Source organism: Trachurus trachurus (assembly GCF_905171665.1).
Source record: "Trachurus trachurus genome assembly, chromosome: 6".
In the NCBI taxonomy this organism is placed as follows: domain Eukaryota; kingdom Metazoa; phylum Chordata; class Actinopteri; order Carangiformes; family Carangidae; genus Trachurus; species Trachurus trachurus.
The window spans coordinates 19814063-19841688 of record NC_139897.1 but is presented as its reverse complement, the minus strand read 5'-3'; the positions used below and the strand labels follow the sequence as shown (position 1 = coordinate 19841688).

At 41.5% G+C, this 27626-nt stretch overlaps 2 protein-coding genes across 3 annotated transcripts; both read right to left on the bottom strand.

Annotated features, from left to right (window-relative positions):
• Nucleotides 1-1270: 1270 nt before the first annotated feature.
• On the bottom strand, nt 1271-2232 carry phlda2 (pleckstrin homology-like domain, family A, member 2). The gene is made up of 2 exons (XM_083974534.1): nt 1693-2232; nt 1271-1547 (listed from the first exon to the last, which is right to left on the bottom strand). Exon 1 carries the CDS (start codon nt 2142-2144, stop codon nt 1728-1730), a length of 417 nt encoding a protein of 138 aa, XP_083830660.1. The 5' UTR covers nt 2145-2232; the 3' UTR covers nt 1271-1547; nt 1693-1727.
• An 11607-nt stretch (nt 2233-13839) lies between these two features.
• Nucleotides 13840-22218, bottom strand: nap1l4a (nucleosome assembly protein 1-like 4a). Of its 2 annotated transcripts, XM_083974126.1 has the most exons (15): nt 22050-22218; nt 21045-21082; nt 20569-20641; nt 19964-20108; nt 19311-19397; nt 18897-19031; nt 18727-18798; nt 18004-18143; nt 17627-17772; nt 16080-16099; nt 15836-15955; nt 15645-15680; nt 15453-15506; nt 14708-14742; nt 13840-14306 (listed from the first exon to the last, which is right to left on the bottom strand). In XM_083974126.1, the coding sequence occupies exons 2-14, from the start codon at nt 21058-21060 to the stop codon at nt 14737-14739; spliced, it is 1050 nt and encodes a 349-aa protein (XP_083830252.1). In that variant the 5' UTR covers nt 21061-21082; nt 22050-22218; the 3' UTR covers nt 13840-14306; nt 14708-14736. The 2 variants fall into 2 exon arrangements, with proteins under 2 accessions (XP_083830252.1, XP_083830251.1); XM_083974125.1 differs by lacking the exon at nt 14708-14742 and having other exon boundaries at nt 22050-22217.
• Between the last annotated feature and the right edge of the window lie 5408 nt (nt 22219-27626).

Here is a 27626-nt window from a genome sequence, read left to right as displayed (position 1 = left end):
ACGGGGAGGCGAGGGGGGCGAGGCGTGCGCCTTTGCTACACACTTCATTACTGCTGGCCGGAGATTCAGCTTTCTGTCACCTCTGACCTTCGGGCATTTGTGCTCGTAACACACTTCCACTCTGTAAGATCCACAGCCGGAGGTATTTATGTGGAGGAGGGCTCAAGGCAGAGCCGACAAGGTTTTTTGTTTTGTTTTGTTTTAGCTCCAAATGCTGTCGCTCAAACTCCTATTGTATTGTATGAGCACCTCTAAAGCACTTTGAAATACAGTCTACTTGTACTTAAGCATTTTATCATGATGATCACGGCAGCTTAATGTTAAATGAAGTGCTTAGATCTATGAATGGATAAACATAACCTCCCCCAAGTTTACAAGTGTGTCTATTTTAAGTGAATCTACAAAACACTGTTGTAAAACCAATATCTCATAATTTTATGACAGTAGTATAGCAAATATTTGTTTCACATAAATTTTTTTTACCTACATTTTTTGACCTTGGTTTCTGGAATATGACTAAAGCCTTGCTCACTCACTCTTTTACAGCAGTAATTACATGGGTGTGTGCCCACATTGTCACATTATATCCACTGACACAGCCCTTATTTTATGATAGCGGGGCAGTAAAGCGAACTTCCTGTGTGTTTTTCGCTGCCTTGAAAAGAACCGAAGCGGCTGATAAACAGCCTTCAGAAAGGATTTGTCATCTGACCACCTGTTAGAAAGCCGCTTAAGTATAATTTAAAACCACACACAGAAACACTCACACACACACACACACACACCACAGGTAACAACACACAAGTAGCTTATTCCCCATTCAATTTCTTGCCACGTATGTCCTACTATACACCTACCACACCTCAGAGGCAGTTAATGTGCGTTCAAAGGCAACACTGAACCTTTCAAGTGTCCCGTGCTGGGGACTAAAACTGCTCCCTTATCAGTTATGACTCAAGCCTTGAAGCCTCCACTCACTCAGTGTGACATTCCACCTGACAGCAGACAGGAAGGGGACTTTCCTGTCCTCCACTCCCTTTTTACTTCTGCATGTCTGGCATTTACTCAGAAATACTTTGGTCGGAAACGGTCCCTGACTGTCAAATATACTGTTACTGACTCTGTAATCATGTCATCAGTTACTGACAGACTTTCAGTATAATAAAAGTAGATGACAGCAAGGATTTATGTCAAAAATGCAAGAATATTTATTCAAATAAATACAGTGACACACTGAACACACAGTGATAGTAAATAATTTAAACAACACAAGCTGTTTGCCAGTAACACACTGGAAACAAATAAATTAACATCATGGTTTTAGGAGTCATTCCTCCCAGGAGAGCAAACTTGAAATAGTTTTGACAATTCAAGGGTTCAGTCCTTTGTGTGTGGAGCTTCTAAAAATCTCTCCGTCTGTCGGTTTCGATCAGTTGTCCCGTGTCTCCGAGAGCTCAGTCCTGAACAATCCTTCATCTCTGGACCGGATGACCTCGTCTGTCTTCCTTTTTGGTCCGCTTAGTATTTCTTTATGGTCCACATTGACTCTGGAGGGAGACAGGGGGGGAGGGAAAGCACATGTCATTAGTTTCAAGATTCTGCCACCGTGTTTAGATGAAGTCACTGTTTATTTTTACTCATTTATAATCATATATCATGTCAGCTTGCTATATGACACGGTGCGTCGCTCACCATATTAGGAGTGGTTAAGTGCCATGAGTACCGGCTCAGGGCGCTCTCGCCATGCGCCTCTCCTGCTGTCCGGGCGACGCGCTCTCATTGTCCTGCCGCGTTTTAAAGTCCTGGATGGCCTTTCTGTTCTGGTAATCGATCAGGGCCATCGTGATCACCGCATTCCAGCAGTTCTCCTCCCCCGAGCACCGGAAATCGATCTCCTTATTGTCTGTGGTTACGATGGTGAAATAGACGAACTTGCCGGTGCGCTCCACGCAGTCCACCTTCTTGATAGACTGCAGCTTGAGCTCCTTGCCCTTGGTGCGCTTCTGCGTGTCCGCGTAAATGTTGAGGCTGTCCGTGGTCAGGACGCACGTCTTCCTCTTCCAGAATTGGAGCAGGTTGTCGCTCCTCTTCTCCAGCTCTCCCTCTTTGAGGATCTGGCTGATCTCCGCCGCTGACATTTTCATTTTTTAACGCCGGGCAGGTTTGTGAGACCCCTGCTGTGCCGTCCGAGGAGCCCGAGGAAGGCGCTTCTCTACACGCGTTTTTGATAATCCAGAGTGCAGTTGTGAATGAACCGAGGTGCCGGAGCACTTTTTTATAGTCGACTCTGGTCGGAGCCCTTCCCACTTGACGTCATATGGTTTGGGAATGCATCAACAGTTGCCAGTGGAGTAATTCAAGGCTGTGTGGGCGGAAGCTGCGGCGCAGGAGGGGGCGAGGACAGAGGAAGTCCTAACGTGGACCTAATTACACTGCCAACATGTTAATTAGTAATCCACATCCTACTGCGGAGATTAGTCCAAATATTTGCCCACTCTGCAGCAAGTGATTCAGTCTAATATCCTTAATTGCCAGATGCGCGCAGTGCACACAGCTGAGGTCGTGCGTAAAAGTCACCCTCTCCCTGTAAACAAATACAATCAACAATCATCTCTGAGGGATTTTAACACGAAATCACTGTTTTTATTTCCCCACACGCCGGGTAATTCATTCCCTTTACAACCCCCACCCGTGCCACCCAGCTCTCTGGTGATTCTTTTTAAAAGTTAACCTTTCAGACTAAACATGCATCACATCAGTGGTGTTTTACATAAACTCTGCTATTCCTGTCTGTGGATGTCAAGCCACTGAAACGCACCCAAACAGCCCACAGGCTGCAGTTTCCATTCAGTGAGCACGAGGTTCATTGGTGTGTACGTCAGTAGCAGCAAAAAGAGAAAGGGACTGGAGAGCACAGGTAGTCAGACTGTATGAATCATTCTCAGGTTGAAAATCCATCTCCATGCTGCTTTTAAAATTTAATGTTCTTATTTTTAGTTTACACAAAGATCTTAAAACTAGGACCACTCCTATCTGACCGAATGAGCACAGGGTCTACTTACAACTACTTTGTATTCAATTAAATCAGTAATTTATGTGGATGAGGGACTGAAGTAATACATGCAATCATTTTCCCCATTGGCAATTTTCAAGAAAATAAAACTTCCTGTGAGAGAAATCAACCAACCATGACATGTAATAACACCAATTTTCTATCAAATTATCTGTTTTCTTCAAACTACAAGAAAAAATAAGCCTCGGGACAGTTTTGACTCCGAGGATAAGTCCAAGCTTAAAGGATGAGGGAAAGATATAAACAGAAAAGGTCAGCTGATAATGTGTGGATTTTGACCAGGTGTCATATAATGCAGCAGGTGGACGTGACCAAAAATGAAAGCTACGTTGAATGACTCAGATATAGCAGTCCAGGTGTGTCCGCTCTCTTATCACCCTCAGCTCTGTCACTTCCTGCCTGAACTCATTCACATTCACAAATGAGTGCTCGTTGGCCTGACTTATTCATTTCAGACTGACAGTAGCAGCCTGTTTCCGAGCCGAGCTCCTGGAGTGTGAGTGAATCAGTAGGAAGCTGTGGTAAGAAGCCAGATGTTATTGAGTCTTCCTCCCCGCAGTTTATCCGGTCCTGTCCTGACACAATCAACCATCCTGACCCCTGTTGTCTGGTTCAGATACGCACATCACGCATGCGTCAAGCACCCACTTCAGGCTCTCCTGTCTGCCTCTCTATCAGTCTCCCCTCACAGACCTTCAGGGAGTGAAACGTCGACTTCCATCCTCCTCAACAACACACATGCGCCAGTTCTCCAGCAATTACACAAATTACTGGGTGACCTCGTGTGCTCTGTAAGTAGGGGACCACCCATAAAACTTCACACATCAACACCGCCGTGATCTTACACACACGGGCGGCAGCGAAGGCCGCTGTGAATCAGCTTGACAGCCAGTCAGTCAGTCTACTGAGTAAACCCCTGCATCAGTCCTGACACTAGCATCCTGTTTAATCCTCTGATCTCAAAGAAAAGGAAACCACATGTGTGTAATGAGTCAAACAGCGTGCCAGCTTCTGTTGAATGAGGAGGCGCACCACTGCCTCTTCACCTCCTTCCCCCTTTGTATTAGGGGCTTTTCTTTTCGTTGCCTAGCAGTGTGTGTGTGTGTGTACATATGGACATATGTGGGTTTTGTCTTTGTCTGAAGGAGTGCTGTGGTGGAGCCACGGAGACATGCCCAGGCAGTGACTCAGCATGTGGTGAAGCGCCTTACTTTGGAGGCGTGTGCTTGCCAAAGGAGGGCCAGGTGTGTGAGTCGGAGGGTTGCACATGTGTGTGTGTTTACACAAGTTGAAATCATTGTCTCTATCCGTGTATGCATAAGGATGATTCTGTATTTTTCTTGAGAATTAGGTTTGAGTTGAATTAATCACATCCTGACGTATTACTTTAAAAGCAGACATCACCTCAGAGTTACACCTCAGAATAAATATGAGACATTATTCAGGCTGCACAGTCAGTTTTCTTTACATTGATGGTTGTGGTTCCCTTTAGTAAACTCCCCCACACATAATATACTGCAAACAGTGACAGTGGTGGCTGAACTGAAGCGCTCCAAACATCCCAAACCGCACAGTGAGACTGCTCAATTACAGCAGCAGTAAAACTCAAATGTGTCACTGTTTTCTTTGTTTCTCAGGCGTATGGGAAAGAACATGTATTTCTGGAGGGAATCAGACTGTGTGATGGATTTCTGGAGGTGTGTTGTGACAACCCTGGCTTCATATCAGTGCCCTCCGGCCCTCGCTGTCTCCACATAGACAAAACAAAACCCTCGGAGAGGAAATGAGATAATAGGTCAGCAGCAGCATCAAGTGAGGAGGGTTTTTCTTTATCACAGAAATGAACAGATAAACTCTGAGTAACTTACCACAGGGGTCAAAAGGGCTTCATGTCTTCTTCTCCCTTTTACTTTGTTTATTTCAGTGTGATGGAGCTTCGCAGCCACGGGCGCAAAGGTGTGACAAGGCAGCAGGTGGAAGGACCAGAAAGACTCACAGACTGGGATTCATGTCGAGGCATGAAGCTGCAGAGTGTTTAAAGTGAGTCACAGCATATAAAAGAGACTAAAATACAAGGAGCTCAGCTCAGTGAACCCTGCAGGAAATGTTTTGTCTTCATGTAAATACAAGATCCAGGGTTATATAGGCCAATGTATAACCAGATCACAGAACATGTAATAACGTGCTGCAGCAAATGACATTGTGCAGTTTGACCCAAGGAAGCCTATTTCTATAGGGGAATTTGTAAATGATAGACAGATTATTTTTAGCGTTATATTATTTACTTTTTATTTAATCTACGGTCTAAATGACTGTAATAAAGATTTAACGTCTCTGATGAAAGAGAGACATGGCCAGTGTAGATAAAAGTGTGGACTCTGTAAACTGCCACACCTACAGTAGCAATTACTCTAACACCACTCAGAAATCAGTGGTTGTAATGGGCTGCAGTGTCCTGGGCACAAATGTTTGCCCAAGCCCATTAATGAGATGAAAGAAAATATTCTGCAAGACAGTAAAAATAATAAGAAAAATGTATTTGTATAGCACCTTTAAAAACAGTTAAACAGTTTACAAAGTACTTGACAAAAACAACATACAGGGACCACAGAAGACAGAAATGGACCGCCCAAGCAATACAGCAACACAGGCAATACAACACCTCAACAACAAACTGAGACCAGGAAGAAAACAAATTATGTTCAACAGCTTTTTCTTTTTCTTTTTTTTGCAGGTAAATGTGTTCATGCTGTGGGTGTTAATGTGCGCTGCGTTAGCCGGTGAAAGCCTCCCTCAGACTGTGAACTATACATAGTCGGTCTAACAATGGGCAGCAGTATGGATGAGCTGGCTGTGATGGGCCGTTGACAAGTACAGCAGAGCCCGCAGGTAACAGCTGCATACTGTGACACATTTATGACTTTAGCCTGTCTCTCCCGTACACACACACATGTATACAAACACACACACACACACACACATATACACACACACCCTCTTCAGCTCTTCTGCTCTTTGGTGACATGCCCTTGTGATGAGACTCCGGAGCTATTTGAGGCATTGTTCTGATAAGCCCTGTGTGTGTGTGTGTCTGTGGCATTCAGCAGCGTGGGAAAAAGAACAAATGGCTGATGAGGGCAGCGTGCACGGTCAATCACAATGCTGCAAGAGGAACCGTTGGAGAACAATGAAAACAGAAATGACTGCTGTCACACACTCTGCACTGTTTTAGGAACTGGGTAACCCTGTGCGATGACGGAGATAAATAAGCCCTATCGCATTCTTCATAATCAATCAGCGGCTTTCCTGTTACATTTCAGCAAGGTGGAATAAGTATTAAGATCCTTTAACTTACAAACACATAAATAAACTTAAAATAAACTTCACTTAACTTAAAAGTAAAAGCAGCAACATGTATTTTGTATCAAGTATCAAAAATGAACTCAATGTGCAGAGCAGCTGCAAAACGTTGCATAGAGTTGTCAGATCAACGTAATGGAATAAAGATGATAAAAAACATTTCTCTCTAAAATGTAGAGAAGAACAAAAGCGTCTCAAAATGTTTCTTAAGTTCAGTATATGCAGGTATTTTCAGACTTGAGCCGCAGGGAGCACTGAAATTAATAATTGTGATTGCACTGAATTATTGTATCCCACACTCTCTTCAACACAAAGGTGTGTGATTATGTAGTCTGCGATAACCATGCTCCTTCACACGCACCACCAACCATGTGAGTTATGAGATGTGATCTAGCGAGTTCCGTTGAGAAACTCACACGTTATTCTTGCCAAATTTGACTCTGCAAAGAGCGACAGGTATGCAGATCTGCGATCCTTCTCCTTACCAGGAATGTAGCGTTCACTTTGCCAGCTGCATAGTTTCACTGCAGCTTACATGATGAGCCTAAACTACTCTGTGATGGGAGCAGGGCCTTTTAGGTTTGATGGTCTTGTGTTGTGTTGTGAGCCACAGAAAATGTTAAATTTAATGATAGTTTATCCAGTAACAATGTGCACTTACTGTATACAAAATGTATACAAGATTTGTCAGATAATTTGGATAAAGCCAACAGAGAGAATGTCAAGAAGATGAATTAGTCGGAAATTCCCCTGAATATTTGCTCATTTGTGCAGCAGCAGTGATTGAGCAAGTCTAAATTTGACTGGAAGTCATCAATCAAAATCACATCATTACATTCTCATAATGATTACCTTTTATTACCTCATGCTCCCATGAATTTTATAAAGCAGGGCACGCTGCAGCAGGCAATTCTGACATATACTTAAACCAGCTTTGCAAAAGACTTCTTTTTCTTCGCCTGCTTTTATGTTACCTAATACCTGTTCGTGTAGTCCAGGCTGACTGGCAGCTTCATCCGTGCTCAGAAATCAATGAGCGTGATTCAGGTTAAACACACCACACCTAGTTCGCTGTTCATTCACTGATCCATTCATAAATCCGGAGAGAGGTGTGCTGCATGTCGCTATGCTGTAATTGGGCGTGAAGCTTGCTTTCCCACACATACCAGGCAGAGCAGCAACATGATAATGCAGTAAAGCAAATGAGATTAGCTTGGTTATAGTGTCCATTGTTTATAATGTTACATCTTAAGCACACATAGATAAACTTAAAAGAACAATGCGTGCCAGGCTGACAACTTTAATGAAATAGATGACCGCATAATTTCCCGATAACTCTTTAAACACTTTAAAATGCACTGACATACTTCTTTACAAGAACCTGATACATTCTTCTTATGATAGGTACTGTGTCTCCTCCCACAAACATGCCAGTCATGTCGACTGTGTGCTGGGATAGAATCTTTCCTGAAATAACCCATGATTGTGTTATTGCCAACAGCTGCCAAAATCCATATTTCCATCATCTGACACCCACATAAACCAGTCAAACACTCCAGAACAAGATGATTGCAGAGACCCGAAGGATATGGAAGGGACAGGTTCGCCTGAGACGATGGAAAAGGTTTATTGTGAAACCCTGTGTTAGTCACAGCCATGTTTGGTCTCGCTCTTGGAAGAGATTGTGCACTGCTCCTTTCAAGGACACTGCTCTTTCTCAAACATGAGTTTCCCATGAGGTCTTGTTTATGTGCAGCAGATGCCATCAGGTGTACTGACAACAGAACAGCCCCTTTGAGTGTTTATTCATATATTTGCTTTTTATTTGAACGGCAAGCCTAATTTCCCCTCAAATTGTGTCTTCTTTGGTCTTGGCTCACTTAAAAATACAATTTTAGACTCTGCTCTGCATCAGATTTGCAAAAACTCAAGTCAGAGGAACGACCAAACATTTATCACAGTGGTCTGATCACTAATGATTAACTGAACAGGGTTGTTTTTTTTATTCAAACATGCATTAAATGGCCGTAAAATTGTGAACACTTCCACTGGGGTTCTGAATGAGTGTGTCAATTTAGCAAAACTTACGCAAACAAAACTAAACATCTACTAGGCTTGGGCGGTATTGCGGTAATACCGTATACTGCAGGTATTTAAAAATAGCAACGGTATCAGTTTCAATACCGTCATGAAAAAATGCAATGCACTTATACAGGAGATAAGGATTAAATATTAAATAAAAGTAATTTAATGTCTAAAATTAATTATATGTCCAGTAGCACTTATGTGTGGTTGAATTTTAAGTTAGTTTAATATGTTTTAGCCTACTTTTAAACCCCCCCCCCCCCTCTCCACTCCCCCGTCGGACACGTTCCTCATAGTCACTCTCACTCACACACACACATCACACAGCCAGATCGCTCTGCACACAGTTTATTAACTTGATTAGTTTCAAAAAGTTGGTCAGGTTTTACCGTTATGCCTGTTATTTCACCAATAAACACAGTAGCCTAGATGAGCGTGAGTGACTGAGCTGCGGCAGGTGGGGTGGGGTGGGGGGTCCGCGGCGTGGAGCGGTGCGCGACTCTGACTGCAGCGGGGACTGTCATGTCTCTGCTCCGTGACACTGTGAGACTGACTGCCGGTGAGCCTGTGGGACGGGTCCCGCTAATCGTTGAAAACACCAGTGATACGTCTCCAAACCAGAAACTTGGAAAAAGTCGCTCTTGACAAGAAAAAAAAAAAAAAAGGGACCGGACCTGCCGTGCCGTGTAAAAAAAAAAAAAAAAAACTGACAGCGAGTGCGTGTCATGAGTTCCTGTATCTGGCCCTTCAAAATAAAAGCCCTATAGCCTTTCATATACAGTTCGGTCATATTGATTTTGACTTAATTTTGACAAGACAGGGCTCCAAATGTTTTTTTTTTTTTCCTGCGACCAATCAACCAATGAGATTTTGGTCTGCTAATGTTTAGCCCTAGTATTCAGTTTCTGAATGGTGAATACACAAGCCAATGTTTGGTAATGCCACTTACGTCATCATTTTTAATTAGTCACGGTAATACCGTATACCGTGGTAAAATGTGGAGGAAGTTTGACGGTATCAAAATGTGGATACCGCCCAAGCCTAACTACCGCTGTGTACTATTTTCAAAATAAATGTAGACCTTCTGATGGACCTAGATCATCAATAAGTTGCTTCAGTTTATCCTTAGAACACTTCAATATTTGTCCTGCATTCAACAGTTGTCAAAGCATTTCACACAAAACTAAAAATGTCAACCTGAACCTGAGAAACTTCAGGTTTGTACTTCATGGAGCAACAGAAAGAGGGAGAAAGATCAAAATGTCTCTAAAGCAGACATGCCCATAATGGGTCTGAAGTCTTGTGTGAGCAAAGCTGAGAGTTCTTATGTCAATGCCACCAGTAACATTATCAGATCTAAGAGGTAATGGGCTCTTTATCACGCTGCCAGTTCAGCTCATTCAGTTCTGAGCACCAACCCGCCGTCAGCAGCATAAAGCACCACTCTATTCCCTTTCTCTCTGTGGAGCTCTATCTGGCTCACTTCACTTCCGACCGGGAGAGGACGATACAAAAGACCCCACACAGACAAACTCGCTCAAAAACACACACTCATATTTATGCTCCCGTAGAAGAGCTGCCAAAAGCACCTTAGGGCCAAGAGTGGGTTGGGTGGGTGCAGCTGCGTTTGGGAGGAAGGTCGGAAGAAGACTGTGCCCTTTACACTTCTGCTGGACAAGGATGAGACGATGGTGGACGGCGTCATTTAGGGATAATCCCAGCACTCTGAATACTTTCCTTTGTTTTGCTGCTCCGAACATGTGCACAGCATAAAATCATCTCCTAACAGATTTCTTATATGTGTTTTTGATATAGTTAAAAATCCTCTTTGTCCTCTCCTCCTATACATGTACACACTTGTCAAAACATCAAACAGCTGAGAGAGGAGGAGTGTGCAGAGGAGGTCAAAGAGAGCACAGGGGATGAATCTCTCTTTTCATTCTCCCTCTTCGCCTTTCAACAGGAGTTGATATAAGTTATGAGTCAGTGTCTCACTCTCTGAATGTCGAGGACAGGTGCTCTTATCAGGTTCAATGAGACAAAAAATTGAACGCCTCAGGACAGAACACCAGGCACTGCTCATCGCCCTGGCTAATACCATCACTATGGTGAAACCTGGTGGTGACATTTATATGTGGGCAGGGATAAGGACACTGATCCTTGAAGAAAACCTACTCCAGACTTAAAATGTCCTTTCAGCATGACGAAGACCCGAAGCATACAGGTAACACAATCACTGGAATGGGACTCAAACATGTCTCTGAGGTGGTTGCAAAAACCGAGGCACTCTCGAGGTTGAAAAGTAAAAAGCCTTTAATTCAGCATGGCCATTCACAGACATGCATGCGTTTTTTGACATGTCTCTGACTGGGCTTGAACAAAAGTCCAAACCTCTTCAGAGAAACCTGAAGATGGCAGTTTACAGATGCTTTCCATCCAATCAGATGGAGCTTGAGAGGATCTGGGATGGAAGAATGGGATAAAGCGTCCAAATCCACCTGTGTAAAAGCTGAAGTATTGATCTGAATATGTGTGTAATTGGTTGACATAGGCAAAACATGACACTTTAGATTTCAATTTTAAGTGCAAACCAAAAGCAAGTGTGAGTAGTACAGTTCCATTTCCCAGGCCCTGCTACTAAAAGGCACAGAAATGAGTGTTCAGACACAATCAGGCTCCTTGTTACAGTGAGGCAATTCTCAAACCCCCCGCACAGCAGCCACAGCATGAATAAGGTCTTGTTCACAAGTCTGTAGGGCAAAATCCCCAAAATTACAGAAAGAGACTGGAGAGATTTCAGTCTGTGGTTTGTCTGTGTGGGACAGAAGGATCAGAATTCACTGCTGCCGACTCGTTTCCTCCAAACATCACAACTCCTTGTACATTTTGTTCTGGTACTTCTATTAATAATACAAACAGTTAGATTGAAATGGTGTTGATAGTGACCTAGGCTGCAACTTGATCTTGATTAAACCCAGACTTGTGTTTTCTCACATTGTCCCGCTGTCACCTCTGTTCCCATGAAGACAGAAGTCAACACACACACACACACACACGGATGCGAGTGTTGCCGGACAAGGTGACAGGATAAGAAAGCACCTGTCTTTCAACACTTGACCAAAAAAAAACTTGAGTTGCTAGGACACAAGTGTCGCCATCCTCCTTCAAAAAACTTCAGCGCACTCAAGACGCAATCTCCCACAATGCATTACAAGGGTCTCACAGAGGAGCATGCATGTTTCCTTTATCTAGATGACAGGATTCCAGACATTCTGGTCGCCTTGCCTGTTGGGCCGACCATGAGGAAATTCCTCCGGCCTGGATACCAACCCGCTCGCTGTCACAAGTCACCATGTTGCTGGTGAGGCAGAAGGTCTTCGGGCTCTCAGGTCAGCATGCTGAGGCTGTGACTGCTGGCTTTGCTCTAAGCTCTTGCCAATTATTTGCAAATCATCACCTGATGCCCATGAGAGTAAAAGTCAGCGTGTGGGACTTTTCAGTGTCCTGTCACATTGTGCTGTCAACAGCGTGTGCATTGACCCGTGGTGCACAGTCTCTTTCTTGACAGCAATATTAGAAATGTCATGAGCCGGTCGGTTTGGTATAGTCCGCTACGTGCCGTGCTGAGTCGGCCTTACAGACACGTTGAAATGTCCCAGCAGGAAAAGTACAGGGGTAAATTGTAAAAATAAAGACGATAACATTACATTTTGCTGTTTCAGTGTCAAGGTCTTGCACTTGAATCAAATGGAGCCATTGTGTTGTACCTGTTGTTAAAACTACCTAAAGGTCAATGACAGTTTTACGAGAACTTCACTCCATTATTTTCACAGCCCCCCTCCTATTTATCAGGGTTTTAAAATACCACACATGATGAATCTGACATTTATGCGACGGGACGGATGAATAATGTAGTACTTAAATCAAATGTTTGCTTTTTTTTTTAATTTTCAAAAAGAGAAACTCAGTGTTTGGGTAGGGTACAACTGTTTTACACCAAGTGGGACACAAACATAAAACCAGGGACAAAGAAGACAGCAGAGACAGCTCCATGTCACACAACTTTAATAGAATATTTTAACTAACTCTGTACAAATTGAAAAGAAATATTGCGCAAGTAACAAATTGTGAATAAGAACCAGTTAAGGCCATTGCTAGCACACGGTCCAATGTGGTAGATTTGATGTCGACCGTGGCTCTGAGAGATCTGTCCAACAAGATCTACAATCGTTCTTTTTAAAAACAGAGAAAGGGTGGGTTATTATTTCGCTGTCGCTGCTATCGATGACTAGCCACCAGGCAGAGGGGTCCAACCGAACGGCCGAAATCCAAAAGCAGTATATAAAATACATTGGCAACCTCTTCCATTTGTTTTCCAGACATTCTACAGAATCATTAGACAATAACAGAAATATTTATATATTCTTAAACAACTTTAAATGCTGAATTAGATTACATTGTGTTAATGACAATTGGCAGACAAATTCATTAAAGAGGACGGTATGTTTTTGTCTTTCATTTTGGCTTCTTGGCAACAAAATTTTCATTTATTCCAAACATCCTGCACCCTGTCCCACTGTTAAATGAATTCATTAGGAACTAAATACATACCAGTAGAGATCTCTTATACACAGAAAGAGGTGGAGCGTCAGCCAGTGTGTCTGCTCATTTCATTTATCAGGCTGTATATGACTATTGACGATGGGTAACCCTCGTCTTAATTTCATTCTTTGTTCTTTGTAACACAAATTAAAAGAGCATCTCACAGGTGATGAGGAAACAGGGAAGAATAATAATGAGGTTACATCTGAGGTATAACCACACATCTGTCACATGATCTTAATTAGTGTTACGCGTCTACCCAAGTGCTCAGTTTAAATGCTTGTTTAACCCAGTACAGCTTGGCAAAAGTGAGCAGTATTAGTGGAGAACAAAATTCCTCAATGTTTCAAATGCATTTTGATACAATAATAATAATAATTATAAAAAAAAGAAGAAAAAAACACAACTTGGCAGTTTTCATGTTTTTGTTAACCTGCTATGCCCAAATAATGTTTGAGCCAATCAGAGGGGGCCTTATATACTGTGGCTGTGCCTTAAAGAGATCTGAAAATGCACCACTTCATACAGCTGCATGACACCAGAATAAATAGTCCAATGACATGACAATGAACATTTAAAAAAAATGTAAATTAAATTCAAAATGATACATTGTATGTCTCTTAAAAAAAAAAAAACACCATAACAAAACAAAAACCCTTCAGCAACCCCAGTGAAAGATTAAGTCAAACTTGTTCAGCAGTTTCCTGGTTAACTATCACTTCTCTTGTTGGCATTAAAAAACCCTGAGTAACTGATTTATTTCCATGAAACTAAAGTTGGGATCCATTGCTTTCCTATCATTTTTCTTTTAATAGATGATGTTCTGACTTTTCTGGCAGTAGAAACCTACTCCACTTTACCAAGGAAGAAAAAGACTGACCCTATGTGGTGCCATGTTATTTCAATCTACGTCAAGTCACTTTCCACTTTAGGTTTGAATGAAGCCAAATAATAAAGGGGTGAGATGGGCGCAAGACAAAAGAAAAAGAAGTCATGCACATAGTAAAAACGCAGTTTGGTTTGCGTTCTATTGCGTTCAGGTGAGAGTTCATAAAAGGGCAGAGCCTGTAAAGAGTAGGAGGACTTGCTGATTGGCTAAGATCTGGATTGACTGGCAGCAGGTCTCCAGCTCCCCTGATCACCACGGTTACTGCTGTTTGCATTCGGCAGGCTGGGGCTGTTCTTTCTGTGGGGAGCAAAGAGCGAGAAAAAAAACAGATTTAAAAAAAATATGCAAACATGGTGGTAATGAAGCCACTGGGCATGAGCTATCAAGGAGAGGAAGCTAAGAAGACAGCAGACGCTACAGAGTGAATGCACCTGGTTTGGTACAGCAAAAGGGAACAATGTTAGAAAACCTTGGATGGGACTACAGTAGGAAAAACAAACTGATTGAAAGAGCAAAAACAGGACAGGAAGAACAGAAGCTGTATCTACTCAAGCTGTGAGTTAGAGATCCTAAACACCTTGGACTACCAGGAGAACGGAGGATGTAGTGAAAGAGAAAGGCAGCCAGAATAACAACAGCCAAATAGATGAGGACAGTGTACAAATGTATGTGGGACGCCTTCCTTATTTCTCCCTTACCTAGAAATGCATGGGATGAGAATGATTGATTATGCCTGTAATGGAGGGGAATCCAGGGGAGGGAGAGACAACAATATGCACAAGTTTAATTGTCACATTGAGAAATGGCATAGTGAGCATAGTGAAACATTGATGAAGCTGGTGAATTAGCGCCCTGGATTCCTGAGGCAAAATGAATAACTGATAAGCGGACAGCAGGTACCACGAGAGGAAAAACTCAACACAACACGCTACTGAGGAAACTCGTTCTCAGACACAACGGTATTGTTGTTCACCCCTTAAAAAAACTGCTTACAGGACATGTGATGCACAATTACTCACTATCAGACTGGAATAGCTCATAATGGACCATAGTTATTTCAATTTAACTGCAACTGAACAAAATAAAGCACTCTCTCTTTGGCTGTTATTACATAACATTTTGTAGTGAAAGAAACTTAACCTATATTATATTGTGTAATTTGAGTTAAATTCATGATACATCTCAGATTTATTTAGGATAAAGTTAGTTGATCATGGTGGGGGTTGAAATTTGGGTGTGAGTGCCTCATGAATACTGCTGGACGGTCAGTGTGACTTTGGTACAGGGGAAATGGAGGGGAGGGGGAACAACCAATAAGTGCCATAAGTGCTCATTTAACATGAAAATAATTAAATAACTTAAATTAATTAAGTGATGTTATTTGCTTTGTGGTTTTATATATGAAGAAAATGTCCTGACATACAAATTAAACATTATACTGACCTTGGGATCGAAGTCTCCCTCATCATCGTCATCATCAGCTTCATCATCTTGCTCCTGAGACACAAAAACAAGCCAACTGTAAGATAAAACAACCATCGCTACAAAAACATAAGTTGGAGGGACTGATATAGTCAGTGGTGACCAGATGTCTGGTATTTCAGAGTGACAGTGGTATTACTAAGTATTACCAACCTCCTCGTCTCCCTCTTCCAGCTCCTCCTCTTCAAACTGCAGGAAAAACAATAAAGATCAAGAGTTAAAATAAACATAAAGAGCATCGACTAGTTTGGCTTATAAACCCTCAAACGCGTCGCTTTTCCATGTTGTTACAAGAGTAACAAAGTTTTTCTGTTGTCATGTCAGAGGGGGAACAAAACACTCACGCTCTCGTCATCTTCAAGGGCCTCTCCAGTGAAATACAGCACTGCTCTGGGAACTATTCTCTCACGGAAGAAATGACCAATCTCAAAGTCTGTGGCTAGAGTGAACTCAGAGTCTTCGTCCTATAAAACAAACACACTTCATAAAAAAACACACACACAACTACAAAGCCAATATGTTGATGGTAAAAGAGGAAGCAATAAAATCGGTGATGATTTTATGAAGAATGCTCTACATTTTACTCACCATTTCTCCATCTGGTGAAGCTGAAAGGGAAAGTACAGACAATTTAACCAATGAGGATGTGATCAAATTGGTTTATAGGACATTTTAAGGAGTTACCTATAGTGGGGAAAAAATGAATTATAATTGGCGAGTTCGTTTTTTTAAAACACCAGTTAAGTCAACTGCCACATGTTATAATTTGGACAGCTTTTGCATTAGCTCTAACTCAAACAACAACTCAGTCCATTTATGGTTAGACTTGTTATACATGAGGTCACAGATGCTGTGGCAGGCTGTTAGCAAATAGCTCTGCTCCACCAGCCTATCATTAAACTGACTAAGGGTGAAGTCACCCATCCTTCCAACCCTGTCAACGCCATTGTATTTCAACTGCTGTTACACTTCTAAATGTCTGTGCTCACATCATCATAATTTCACTGTGCAGGGCCTCTACAGTACCATCATTACCATCAATTTAAAAAACAGACTGAATGACTCATGCTCTCCTGAATAACAGCAAAATCTTGCCCCGACAGGTCTTTATTTTGCTTGCATTACCCTACACATCTTCATTTATCTGGTCAAGTGATTCACACTTTTGTTTGCTTTCCAATTCCACATTTTCATACAGATAGATAACACTTAAATTGTATTGCAGAATGTAATTATCCAGTACAACACTAGTTTTCTATGCAATTTTTTAATAATCTTTCTTAAAATGGGAACAACTTTTAAACAAAGTCAAAGCATCGACTGACTTCACAAAGCCACATCAAATGAATACCAACTAACACATTTGATTAATGACTTCTTGTGATGGATGTTTAGTCAATTAAATTAATGTTGTGTTTAGATGATTCACAAACATATTCTCACAATAGTTCCTCTTACATCCTGATTGGGGAGATAGGATCGATGACAAAAAAAACCCATGTAGATATGAAAAGTTGTGTTCATGTTAACTGCTTAGTGTTAGCAAGAAACAGTTTCTTCAATGCAGTCTTTTAAACCCAACGTTAGCATTTCCTCCACTGTTCCTCTTCTTCAGTTTTACCTCGTCCTGATTTGGTCAATCACTTTTTCCAGTTATTCACCGACTGTTTAGCAACACACACACAAAAAAGTAACCCACCGAGATGGAAACTAATCGTAAAACCTAAGTAGATGTAAAGGTTTCAAAGTTGAGTGAACACAGCTTCATGTTCAAAGTCCAACCACTGCGAGCCACAGACATGTTGCCTACTCTGTCACATTATGCAGTCATTCTGCAGTATGTAGGAAGTGTGAAGGAGTCTGGCGCCACCTGCTGCTGTATTCAGTTCAATGCACATGAACCACATGACCAGCAAGTCTTTCCACACTGCCTGCAGATTAACAAAGACATGCTGACTGTCCGGCAGGTGAATTTGCATGTGGCTAACAGATAACAGAGCAAAGCTTTGAATCTAAATTGTTACTTGTTTGTGAGAAACATGCACATGCTTTAAAAGTGACATTTCGACCTTCAGAGAAATCCACTACTCTTTGTGTGCGTTCATTAAATGTATCGGCATTATGAGTGTTCTCACCTTTGACAGGATTAAAGAAGTTGAAGAAAGAGTCATTAGGAACCTGTTTGGTAACAGTGCGCACAGTGCCACGGCCTTTATGCTTCTGCTTCTTCTTAATAGTTTTCACCGTCACATCCTTCCCCTTGTGCCAATCTATCTGACAGCTAGAGAGAGGAGGTGTGGAAAGAAGTGAGAGGCTGCAGAAAGTAAGGACGCACAAGGGTAAAAGCTAGAACAGGTGCCAAGAGGAGGCTGATATGTGGGATGTAGATACAGAAAGAGTGAACAGAAATGTTTTATAAACCACAGAAAATCCATCCCATTGACTTGACAAGTTAACACCATGAACGCCCAAGCCACAGTTTAACACGCATGTTGTGTGCTCTGGCTCTCACCCTTCACAGTCGATGATCTCTGGCCCCTCAAATGAGAATGGGTCTGAGGCATCAGGCTCTGACTTCATCTTGTAGACTTTAGTGAGGACTGCATTGTTGAAGTAACCATTGGGCTCAAAGTGGAACTCTAATGTGAAACTCTGAGAGAGAAAAACAATGTAGATAATTTCACAGATTTTTCCCAAACTAGTTATAGTTTGCAATGATACTGATTCATACTGGGACAACAAATGGCCCTTTTCCACTAGCACGACTCGGCTCGACTCGTTTCTTTTTGCTTTTCCACTAGCCACTAGCCCCTAGCACCTGGTACTTTTTTGGTAACGCCTCAGCCCAGGTTCCAAGCAAGCCGAGGCGATACTAAAACGTGACGTCAGCCGACTGCCTTCCACTGATTGGCCAGAGTGTCGACAATGAAAGAAACAAAACACACCGACAGCAGCTCCTACTGATCTGTACTGAGACTGTTATTCTTTTAAATGGCTGCTGTGTAGAAAACCACACCGTGGTCTGTAATCGAGGTGCAGACGAGTGAGTTTGGAGCTGACGAGAGGATCAAAAAAAGAGAGCGAGACGACGTGACCGTAGCCGCCGTGATATGACGACTACGCCCACGTTGAGGAGGAACTATGAAGAACTCAGCTGTAATGGAAAAGCACCTAAACTGAGTCGAGCCGAGTCGAGCTGTAACTGTGTAGTGGAAAAGGGTCAAAAGATACTAACCATCGGCTGGCCTGGCTCAGAAAACTTGACTTGAATATCTTTCAGGTGTTTTAAGATGGGCTCATCATGCTCCTGTTGGGAGATTAAAAGACAAGGCAGAGATTTAGGACATAAAAAAAAGAGAAATATCTACAATGCACGAGTGACGGCTGCATCGCTGACTGATATACCTGTAGCATGTCGCTGAGCATGTCCACACTCTTGAATATGGTGAGCCAGAACTCAGGAATCCCTTTTGGGTCTTCCTCTGGCGTGGCTTCCTCTTTCTTTGCATCTTCAATTGCAGCTTTTTCCTTTACTTCCTCCTGCAAAAACAAAAACAAAAAACTATATAAACAATTCGATTTGTTAAGCTGTCAAGAAGTCTCATTGAGACTACTGATTCTCATTATAACTAGATTTTGTGTATGTTTTCTCTTTACTAGGATTTGCTGTCAAAATGTCTTTTTTTTTGTTTTTGCCACATTGCTGTGCATGGTGTTGCATGAAAAAATCAATATTCCTCCTGCTGTGGCAAACCAGAAGCAGCAGCGTTACAGAAAGCGATTAGGTTCAATAGGCCAACAAAACAAAGTTGTACTTACAGCTAGCTCCTCTTCCTCCTCTCTATCACTGTGCCACTCACACTCCTCATCTGTGGGTTCCACTGTTCCTGTGACAATGTCTCGTCTCTGAAAGAGAGACATGGTATGACAAAGTTAATCGTTTTAGAAAGAGGCTTTGGAACATCAGTGTGAAATATCGACAGACAAACAGGCATTCAATTGACAAGACTGAATTATTTTCAGCTAGCATGCTGAAATCAACACCGTTTGAGAGCTAGATGGACAGACACACACACTGCTAACAGGTGCAGCAGGATTACAGCTGTCAGTCTTCAGGCGACTAAGAATGGCTCGGTTTTTGTCACTGGCTCTGGAAATAGCCTTAACGTACAAAAGAACAGTTGACTACTCGTTGTAGCAGTTTTTGATTTAGCACCAAGGATGTGTCCTCAATGACCAAAGGTCAGACCACTGAGACAGATTTCATGACCCATTAGTGCAGGGAGTGACAAGTGATTCATAAATATCTTATCTTTTAATAAATAAATAAGCGATTGTATTTGTTAATATCTTTTTTCTTCTTCTAGTTTTTACAATGTTTGCATGGACTTTACTGAGCAGAGAAAATTCTGTAAACAACAATAAGGCCTCATTGTGAAAAAGTTCTGTTATAAACACATTACCAACTGTACCTTGTCAAAGTGTGGCTGGTAGAGGGCAGCATACTTCCTCTCAAGCTCATGGACTTCCTCATAGAACTTAGCCTCTATGTTAGCACACTGCACCTGTAGCCTTTTCAAGGCATGCACTCGCCTCTTCACTGCTTTAGGAAGCATACTAAGAAAGAGGAGACATGAGAAGAGAACTAGTCATATTTTTTTTTTTTTTACATTGACTTAAAATACCGATATTGACTGTCACAGTAGAGTAAACTGCATCAATTATAGCTATTCATGACAGCAGACCTGTTTTACATGTACAAAATGTTTTGTGCAATTTGATATGAGCAGTTCATTGAAGTTCACTTAAGTTGGATATGTTCATGTGACGTTACATTTAATTCTGATTAGTATCTACATTAACTCTTGCAAATAAGGTCACATACAAATCACCAAATGATGTAAAGGTCACAATACACCAAAATCACCACCTTGGATAATACAGTACCCTGTTTTTATTATATGGAAGTTACAGGTTGTCCCAATGTGAATCCTAGTGTGTTGTAAACATGACAATCTTCTCATTTTTACCCTCCTTCTGCCATAGCACAATCACAATATGAAATATCTCCGCTTACCTTTCCAAGAAGTGGAAGTTGACAGGTCTGTCCATTTGCCCACCTGGATTTTGCATCCCTTGATCCCCTTTACCTGCCAAACAGACAAAAAACATTGAACCAGGTGTACTTTTCACATCATCGATTCGTAACACAAAATACTGTTTCAGATTGTGTAAGTTGTGCCACTTTCATCTGCATTTGACAGAAATCCAATTTTGTTTCTCAACCTACAGTAAATGATGCAACAAATCAATCCAATACAATGGTGCATACATGAAGTTTAGTTATGTAACAATTACAATGTCGAGTTTGTGCCAAGACTTGTTGATATAACCGTTAATCTTTTTAGATTAGCCTATATTTAACATAGCAAGTTAGTCTTTCTATTGTGTTAATTATATGGATGTAAATATTACCATTTGACAAGTAATGTTAAACACTGAGTCTTAGTTGATTTCTCACACAATGTTAAGTTGAAATACAACTGTCTTTACCTTTACTGGCGTCCATTGTTGAGTGGCAACTCCTTCCTCTGTTAAAAGGCAGATTAGTCACATTAGACATGATGGGTCATGACAGAGAAGTTACCTACAACGTGAATGGGGAACACATTAAATGTCGAGTGTACTTCACCACCATCAAATCGTGGGGTTTTCGTTTATTTGTACTTCTCATCAATATCCAAATATCAGTTGTAAGTTAAACCATACTTCAAAAAGGTTCGCTGAGACAAGTCCCAGCCATAAAAAGTGAATTAAAGTGAGTGAGTGAGTGGCACGCCAGTTGAGTTTCCTCCCAAGTGATTAACAGCAACACACTGGTGTTGAGCAAGCGCAGGCCGATGACGCACTGACATGCTAATGGCAGCTGGGCTAGCTTATGACACTCAAGAGTTAGCACCAGCTACCCAATTTTTAAAAAAAACTGAAAATTGGCTGTTGCAAAAAAATCTGACAGTTAAGCCGAGCCACAGTGTGAACAATATCACATCTATCTACATGTCAACACCAGCTTACCAACGTGCGAGGACAGATAACAAACCCAATATGGGCGGTGCCAAAGATCTGACAGCAGCTAACATAAACCGGGATAGCAGCGAGCTAGCGACGTGCTACCAACTAGTAACTACGAGGCAACGTGCTGTGAACAATGCTTCAGCTAAAAGCAAACGCGAAGATTGACACTTAATACCATCAATCTCTCCTACAGTCGCGTAACATATCTGGAATGACCTATCCGCATGAATGACTAAGCCAACAGCGTGAACTGACATCGATTAATGCAGCTAGATAAAACTGGCCGTCAACGTTACGGCTGCTAGCTTACCGTTAGCTCGCGGGTTTATAAAAAGCTCGGAAAGTGTCGGGGAGACACTTCGCCCACGGTGTGTTGGATCAGTGTGATAGCTCGCAGCGTCAACGATTAACCAACTAATGTGCGAACAAATGCCCCAAATTGACGAAATACCTGTGCTCACTTAGCCGTTTTAGCTGACTTACCTCGGGCTGAGCGGACTTCTTGCTGGTCGCGTCGCTCACGCGTCTTCGCTTCAACCCCCACGCGAAAGCAACCAAGGTTGCCAGGTCTGTGAGGCAAAAATCGGCCAAACAGCAACTCAAACTCACCCCCCAAACCAGCTCAACCGGGAATAAAAACGCCTCCCAAAACCAGCCCAATATTGGAACTCAAAATATGCCCATAAAAATCCATATATGTTGTTTTAAAGTCCAACAACATTGCTTTAATTGCAAATATGTAGTATTATAATATCAAATGTGTCTATTATGTTCTTTCACGTCTGAACGGCCCCTATGCACGCAAAGCAGCAGCAACCCTGTCAACCCGCGGACCGATAGCCTACAAGTCTATGCCGCGGACATAATTTTGTTTACCCGCAGTAACACTTATAAAGTAGCCCAATTGCGCGGGAAAACCTCCGACCTGGCAACCCTGCAAGCAACACACGCGCTTCAGCATCCTGGATTGTGGTTGGACAACCGCTCAAGGAGGCACCGTGTTGCATTCAAGTGCTGCTGCATTGAGAGAATCTGATACTTCAGCTAATTCCAGTCTCTAGAACAGGGGTCTTCAAGGTTTTTTAGGTCAAAGACCCCCAAACTGATGGAGAGATGCAGCAGGGACCCCCTACTATATATATTGTTTAAAATTGTGTTTAATGTTAAACTGGGCCTAGTACAATGGATAAACGTTCGTTGTTATTGTGGATTCAGTACTAAGCTATAAATAATAAGGCTACACAGGTTCATACTGTATGTTCAGGCACATACTGCTGATAATATCAACAATGTCTGTCAAATGCATTATAATCATGCATACAAACAGATTTTTTTTAAAACAAATGTGGAAACAAAAATATATACAAAATTGTCTAATCAACTAAAAGTTTTGCGACCCCCCTGCACTACCTCCGAGGACCACCTAGGGGTTGTGGACCCCCTATTGAAGACCTCTGCTCTAGAATAAACAGACAATGGAAAAATAAGAACAATATGCATTTGCACAAATAAAATTATATCATAATCCCAAAGCCATTTATCTCAAACATCAGATAAAAAGTTAATTTGCAGACATATTCAAAACTATGTAAAACTTTGCTTAATTTTGTTCAAGATGGCTTTCCCACATGAACAGGAGAAAAAATGTGAACATAGGGCTGCAATAGAGACATTCGGAAATAGGCTTTTGGTGTCCACCATGACTGCTTGTGCCATGTTGACTGCAAGAACTCGAAAGTATGTGAAAGATCACACATTAATGCAAATGAGCAGATATGTGGATATGAAATGAAAGCACAGACAAAGCACAGTGTTCACTGGCAGGCCAAAGGAAGAAAGTGAAGGCTCTGAGGACTTTAAGTCAGGTGAACAGCATCACTGACAAGCCTTTACACTCCTTCCCATAACACAGGTTGAATATTTGAAATGTTTGAACTAGTATCTGATATAGGCTAATGTCTCAGTGGAGGTCAAAGTAAGTGCTACTCAAATGCCAGCGGGGTCGTGTAAGATAGCCTACACATTACGCTCCATATGGAGTGAGTATCAAACACTATCTACTCGTAACCTATACTCATCTGAGTAGCTCACTCAAAAAGTTATGTGCACCCCTGCACATATCATTAGTTATAAGTAAAGATTCCACCTTAAAGCTTTTTAAAATTTTGCTGATGGGGCTGGGAGGTACAGGAAAAACCTTCAGTGTTTTTTTGTGTGGGATTTGGACTACAATGTGACATAGATTCTTGTCAATGGACATATGTGTTGAGTGGCCCATATTATGTTTAGACCACAAGAGGGCTTCATACACCTGTGCTTCACAAGTACAGTGACTCCATCAGTGTCTGCACATTGACCGGCTCTGACATGTTTTATGAATGTAATAAGAAGTCAAGAGTGTGTTGTGTTGAGTGAGTGAATCTTTTTGTTTTCTCTGTTTTACAGCACCCGCGAAAGATTCAAATATTGTTTTCATTCTACAAAGGCAAATCTGACAGGCACTTGTGGTGTTTGTCTTGTTGTTTCATGTCCTTGCATTAATGCTAAAATTTTGATTTAGTTTATTTAGCTGTCATCTTTGAATTATTATTATCATTGTTACTATATTTTTAATACATTTTGTATTTTATAAAAAAAAAAGTCATTTTATTTATTTAGTTTTATCCAGTCATTGGTGTTTCCTCACTGCAAATTATTATTGTTAGTAAGATAGTGCTTCAGTTGCTTTCCTTCAAGTATTTTTTGCATGTGTCATATGTGAGGAAAACATGTGTGTGTGTGTGTGTGTGTGTGGGGGGGGGGGGGGGGGGGGGGGGTCAGTTTTACTTCTGCTTTGTTTTGCTTGCTTTTATTGTGTAAAGCACTTTGTGCTACATTTTATTTATGAAAAGTGCTATATAAATAAAGTCTGATTGATTGATAAAAAAATTGAAATAACCTTCCTATATTATGAAACAGCACATCATTGAACAAAAAGCTATATTCGAGGAAAGGCATGCAGTGAGCACCGGTAGTTAGTGTTTGCATGAATTAGACGGTAGGCAAGGTATCAATTACCTGCTTGGTCAAATAACATCAGTGTTTCATTAGATCCAAGAGATGACGTAAGGGAGATTTTGAACGTGTGTGGCAGAGGTTTCAAAGTGGGAAGTGGTTATAGCTTTGAGTCATATTCTGTCACCATCTACACATGGAGGGACCCATTTGCTTTGCTTCTCTCGTCATTAGGAATTACATTTGAAATTATACATTTACACCTTTCACATCTCACAAATACATTGTTTATTTGAAAATGTTGTGTCACAAGGGCATAGATGTCCAGAGAAAGACTAAACATGTACTGTATGCAATTTCCTACTGATCCACTGTTAACTTTTGTTTTTTCTCTGGAAAATGTTCTTTTGCGGAAATAGCCCATTGAATAACAGACATTAAAAAACACTAAAAATCTGTTTGCTATCAACCATTATGTAGTCTACATACTTGAGAGGAAGTGACAGCACTGGGGGCCCTCAGGATACGATTGTGGTGACCAGGCTTTGTGCCTGTCACAGTGTGACATTTACCAGCAGGGTCTGTACTCACAGAGGAAATCAAATGTGATTGTGCAGCATTTGGGGTGAGCCAGAGATCTAGAAACGTCTAAAGTGTACAGTAATCTCTAATTTTGGAAGAAAAAAAAATAAGGCGGTGGGGGAGTCATTTTGAGCAGAATTACGTCAAAGTAATCTTTTTGTAAAAATTATTTATTGCAGAAAAAATGAAAGCAACAACATAAAATTGGATATTAGGTATTTACGAATTGAAGTGAGTCAGATGTGCTAGTATCAACAGCCTTTATATCCAAGCAGGCAACAAGACAAATGTTTTACGCAACAAAAAATGATGATAATAGTGAAATAAGATAAGATAAGGAATAAGAGACTGTCGATATGCACACGTTTATTTTTGTTTGTTATCACCTCAAAATAATGGATCTTTGAGTTTAAACCAATAAATCAAAGAATAAAAATGAATTGAGTTTTTGGTTAACGGCCTGTCAAGACAATAGTTACACCTGCAGCTCTTACACACAGCTCTACTTTACAGCCTCAGCACATCAGCAAGTCAACTCCAAGATTACACCTGCGCTCAGTCTTTTGTATTAAAAAGACCCCCTCACGCCCCCTCGTGAGTGGGTAGCACACACCTCGCTATATCTTCACTGCCCAGCTCTGTGTGTGGAATTTTTTATTACATGCAAGTTGTTTGCTATGTACACTAACTGTGCAATCTGTCAGATTGGCTGATGGCAGTCAGGCCTTAAAGCACTACATCTATCTGTACAACTAAGATTATGCCTGAGAATTACTGAAGAAGTGCCACAGGGTGGGTGTTAAGAAGTGAACTTCACCAATTCCTGCGCTAGTCATACATCACTGTAAGTCTGAAATAACGGCTTGGAGGAAACCTATAGAAAACATCACAGCAAACCTGAATTGGTCACATGTATTTTATCTGTCACTAACAGTAGTCTGGAGTGTCCGTCTGCTCTCTCTTTTCAGTACAAAACACTTCTAACACTCAAACATCCCAGATAGGGGTTGATTTTTCTTCAGTTAAAGGTTTCTCATTAAAGTTTCAGCATTCAACTCGAGGATGTAACAGACACACTGTGTGTTGCTCGAGAGAGGTGATGGACACCTGTATTTACCATCATTGAAATTGCACCCTGTAATTTAATCACGATGACAGTCCTCTTTTTTGTGTGTTTTGTTTTGTTTTATTTTCTTTCTTTAAAAAAAAAAACAACCCTTAGTCTTGTGATCTATTTAATCTATTTATGATGTCTGTTTTTATGTCAAGGAGATGGAAATTAGCGTTCTCAATGTCACTGCACGCTGTCCTGTGATAAACTAAATAAACTAAACTAAACTATGTGAACAAAAACTTGAATATGGGCTGTATCACCCAGTATTTCTGGGTGCTTTACCAGTTCCTAGGTGTGACTCTGCTCTTCATTTTCTATCTGAGATATGGAACCATCTGTTAATAAAATCGTGACAGTGAATAGAAATCAGAAGGTAAAAACTGTAAATGAATGACTGAACCTTTCTTTGTAATCATCTTCACATTTTCAAACATTGATCAGTCAATTACTTAACATTGATTACTTGAATGTGGAAATGAATGGTGCAGACTGTGGAGCTCTGTGGAAATCTCTCTCTTCCTTTGGGAAAGAAAAACACACATCTTGCTGCCTATATTGGTCCTGGCCTGGAATCAAAGAGGTCTAGACGCGAGTCAACGCCCCCCAGTTGTAATTTATATTTCTCTGTCTTTGTTTTTTGTCTCCTTGTTTCTCACTTGTGCAAACACATGCGCGCACACGCAAAAAAAAAGAGAAGAAAAAAAATCGACTTCCTCTTGAAAGTGGGTGTCATGATAGCTTTTGTCTCTTCCTGTTGATTGAACATGTAGCAACAGTGTCTCCGTTGGCCCTTCTCATCCCACCCGGGTATTGGTTTTGTGAATGAAGTGTCCAAACTCCCAGATGGCAGTATTGATAAGGCCGGGAGGACAGGGCAGTGTTTACGAGCCATCCTGCCCCTGCATCCTCTGTCGTCCATTAAGCCCCTCTCCTCCTAACACACGGGTAATGGCCTATATCTGTACACCATAATCAGACAGACTCACACATACACACTGACTGTAAAAAGCCATCAAAACAAGGACACACAAACAAGCGCACACATGGTTAGCAGCCACATTGACACAGCTGCAGTCATTATTCACAGGAGGAGGTCTTGGGTTAGGAGGGGGGCGGGTGAGGGATGAAAAATGGCAAACGGAAATACTAGATCTCGTCTAAGGTGGCTGCGACTGACGGCCTTGCGTGCGTAACAAATTCAGCAGAGCCATCGATCCAACTTGTTGCAGGCTGAGTTCTCTGCTCACGCTTTAAGCGATGTGAGCGCAATTTAGTTTAATCTGCACCGATAAGCAATTTCCATCATGACATCTTGTTTGTTTTTGTCTGTTGCTTGTCCTCTGCGGTCGCCATCATTCTAATTCTCCCAC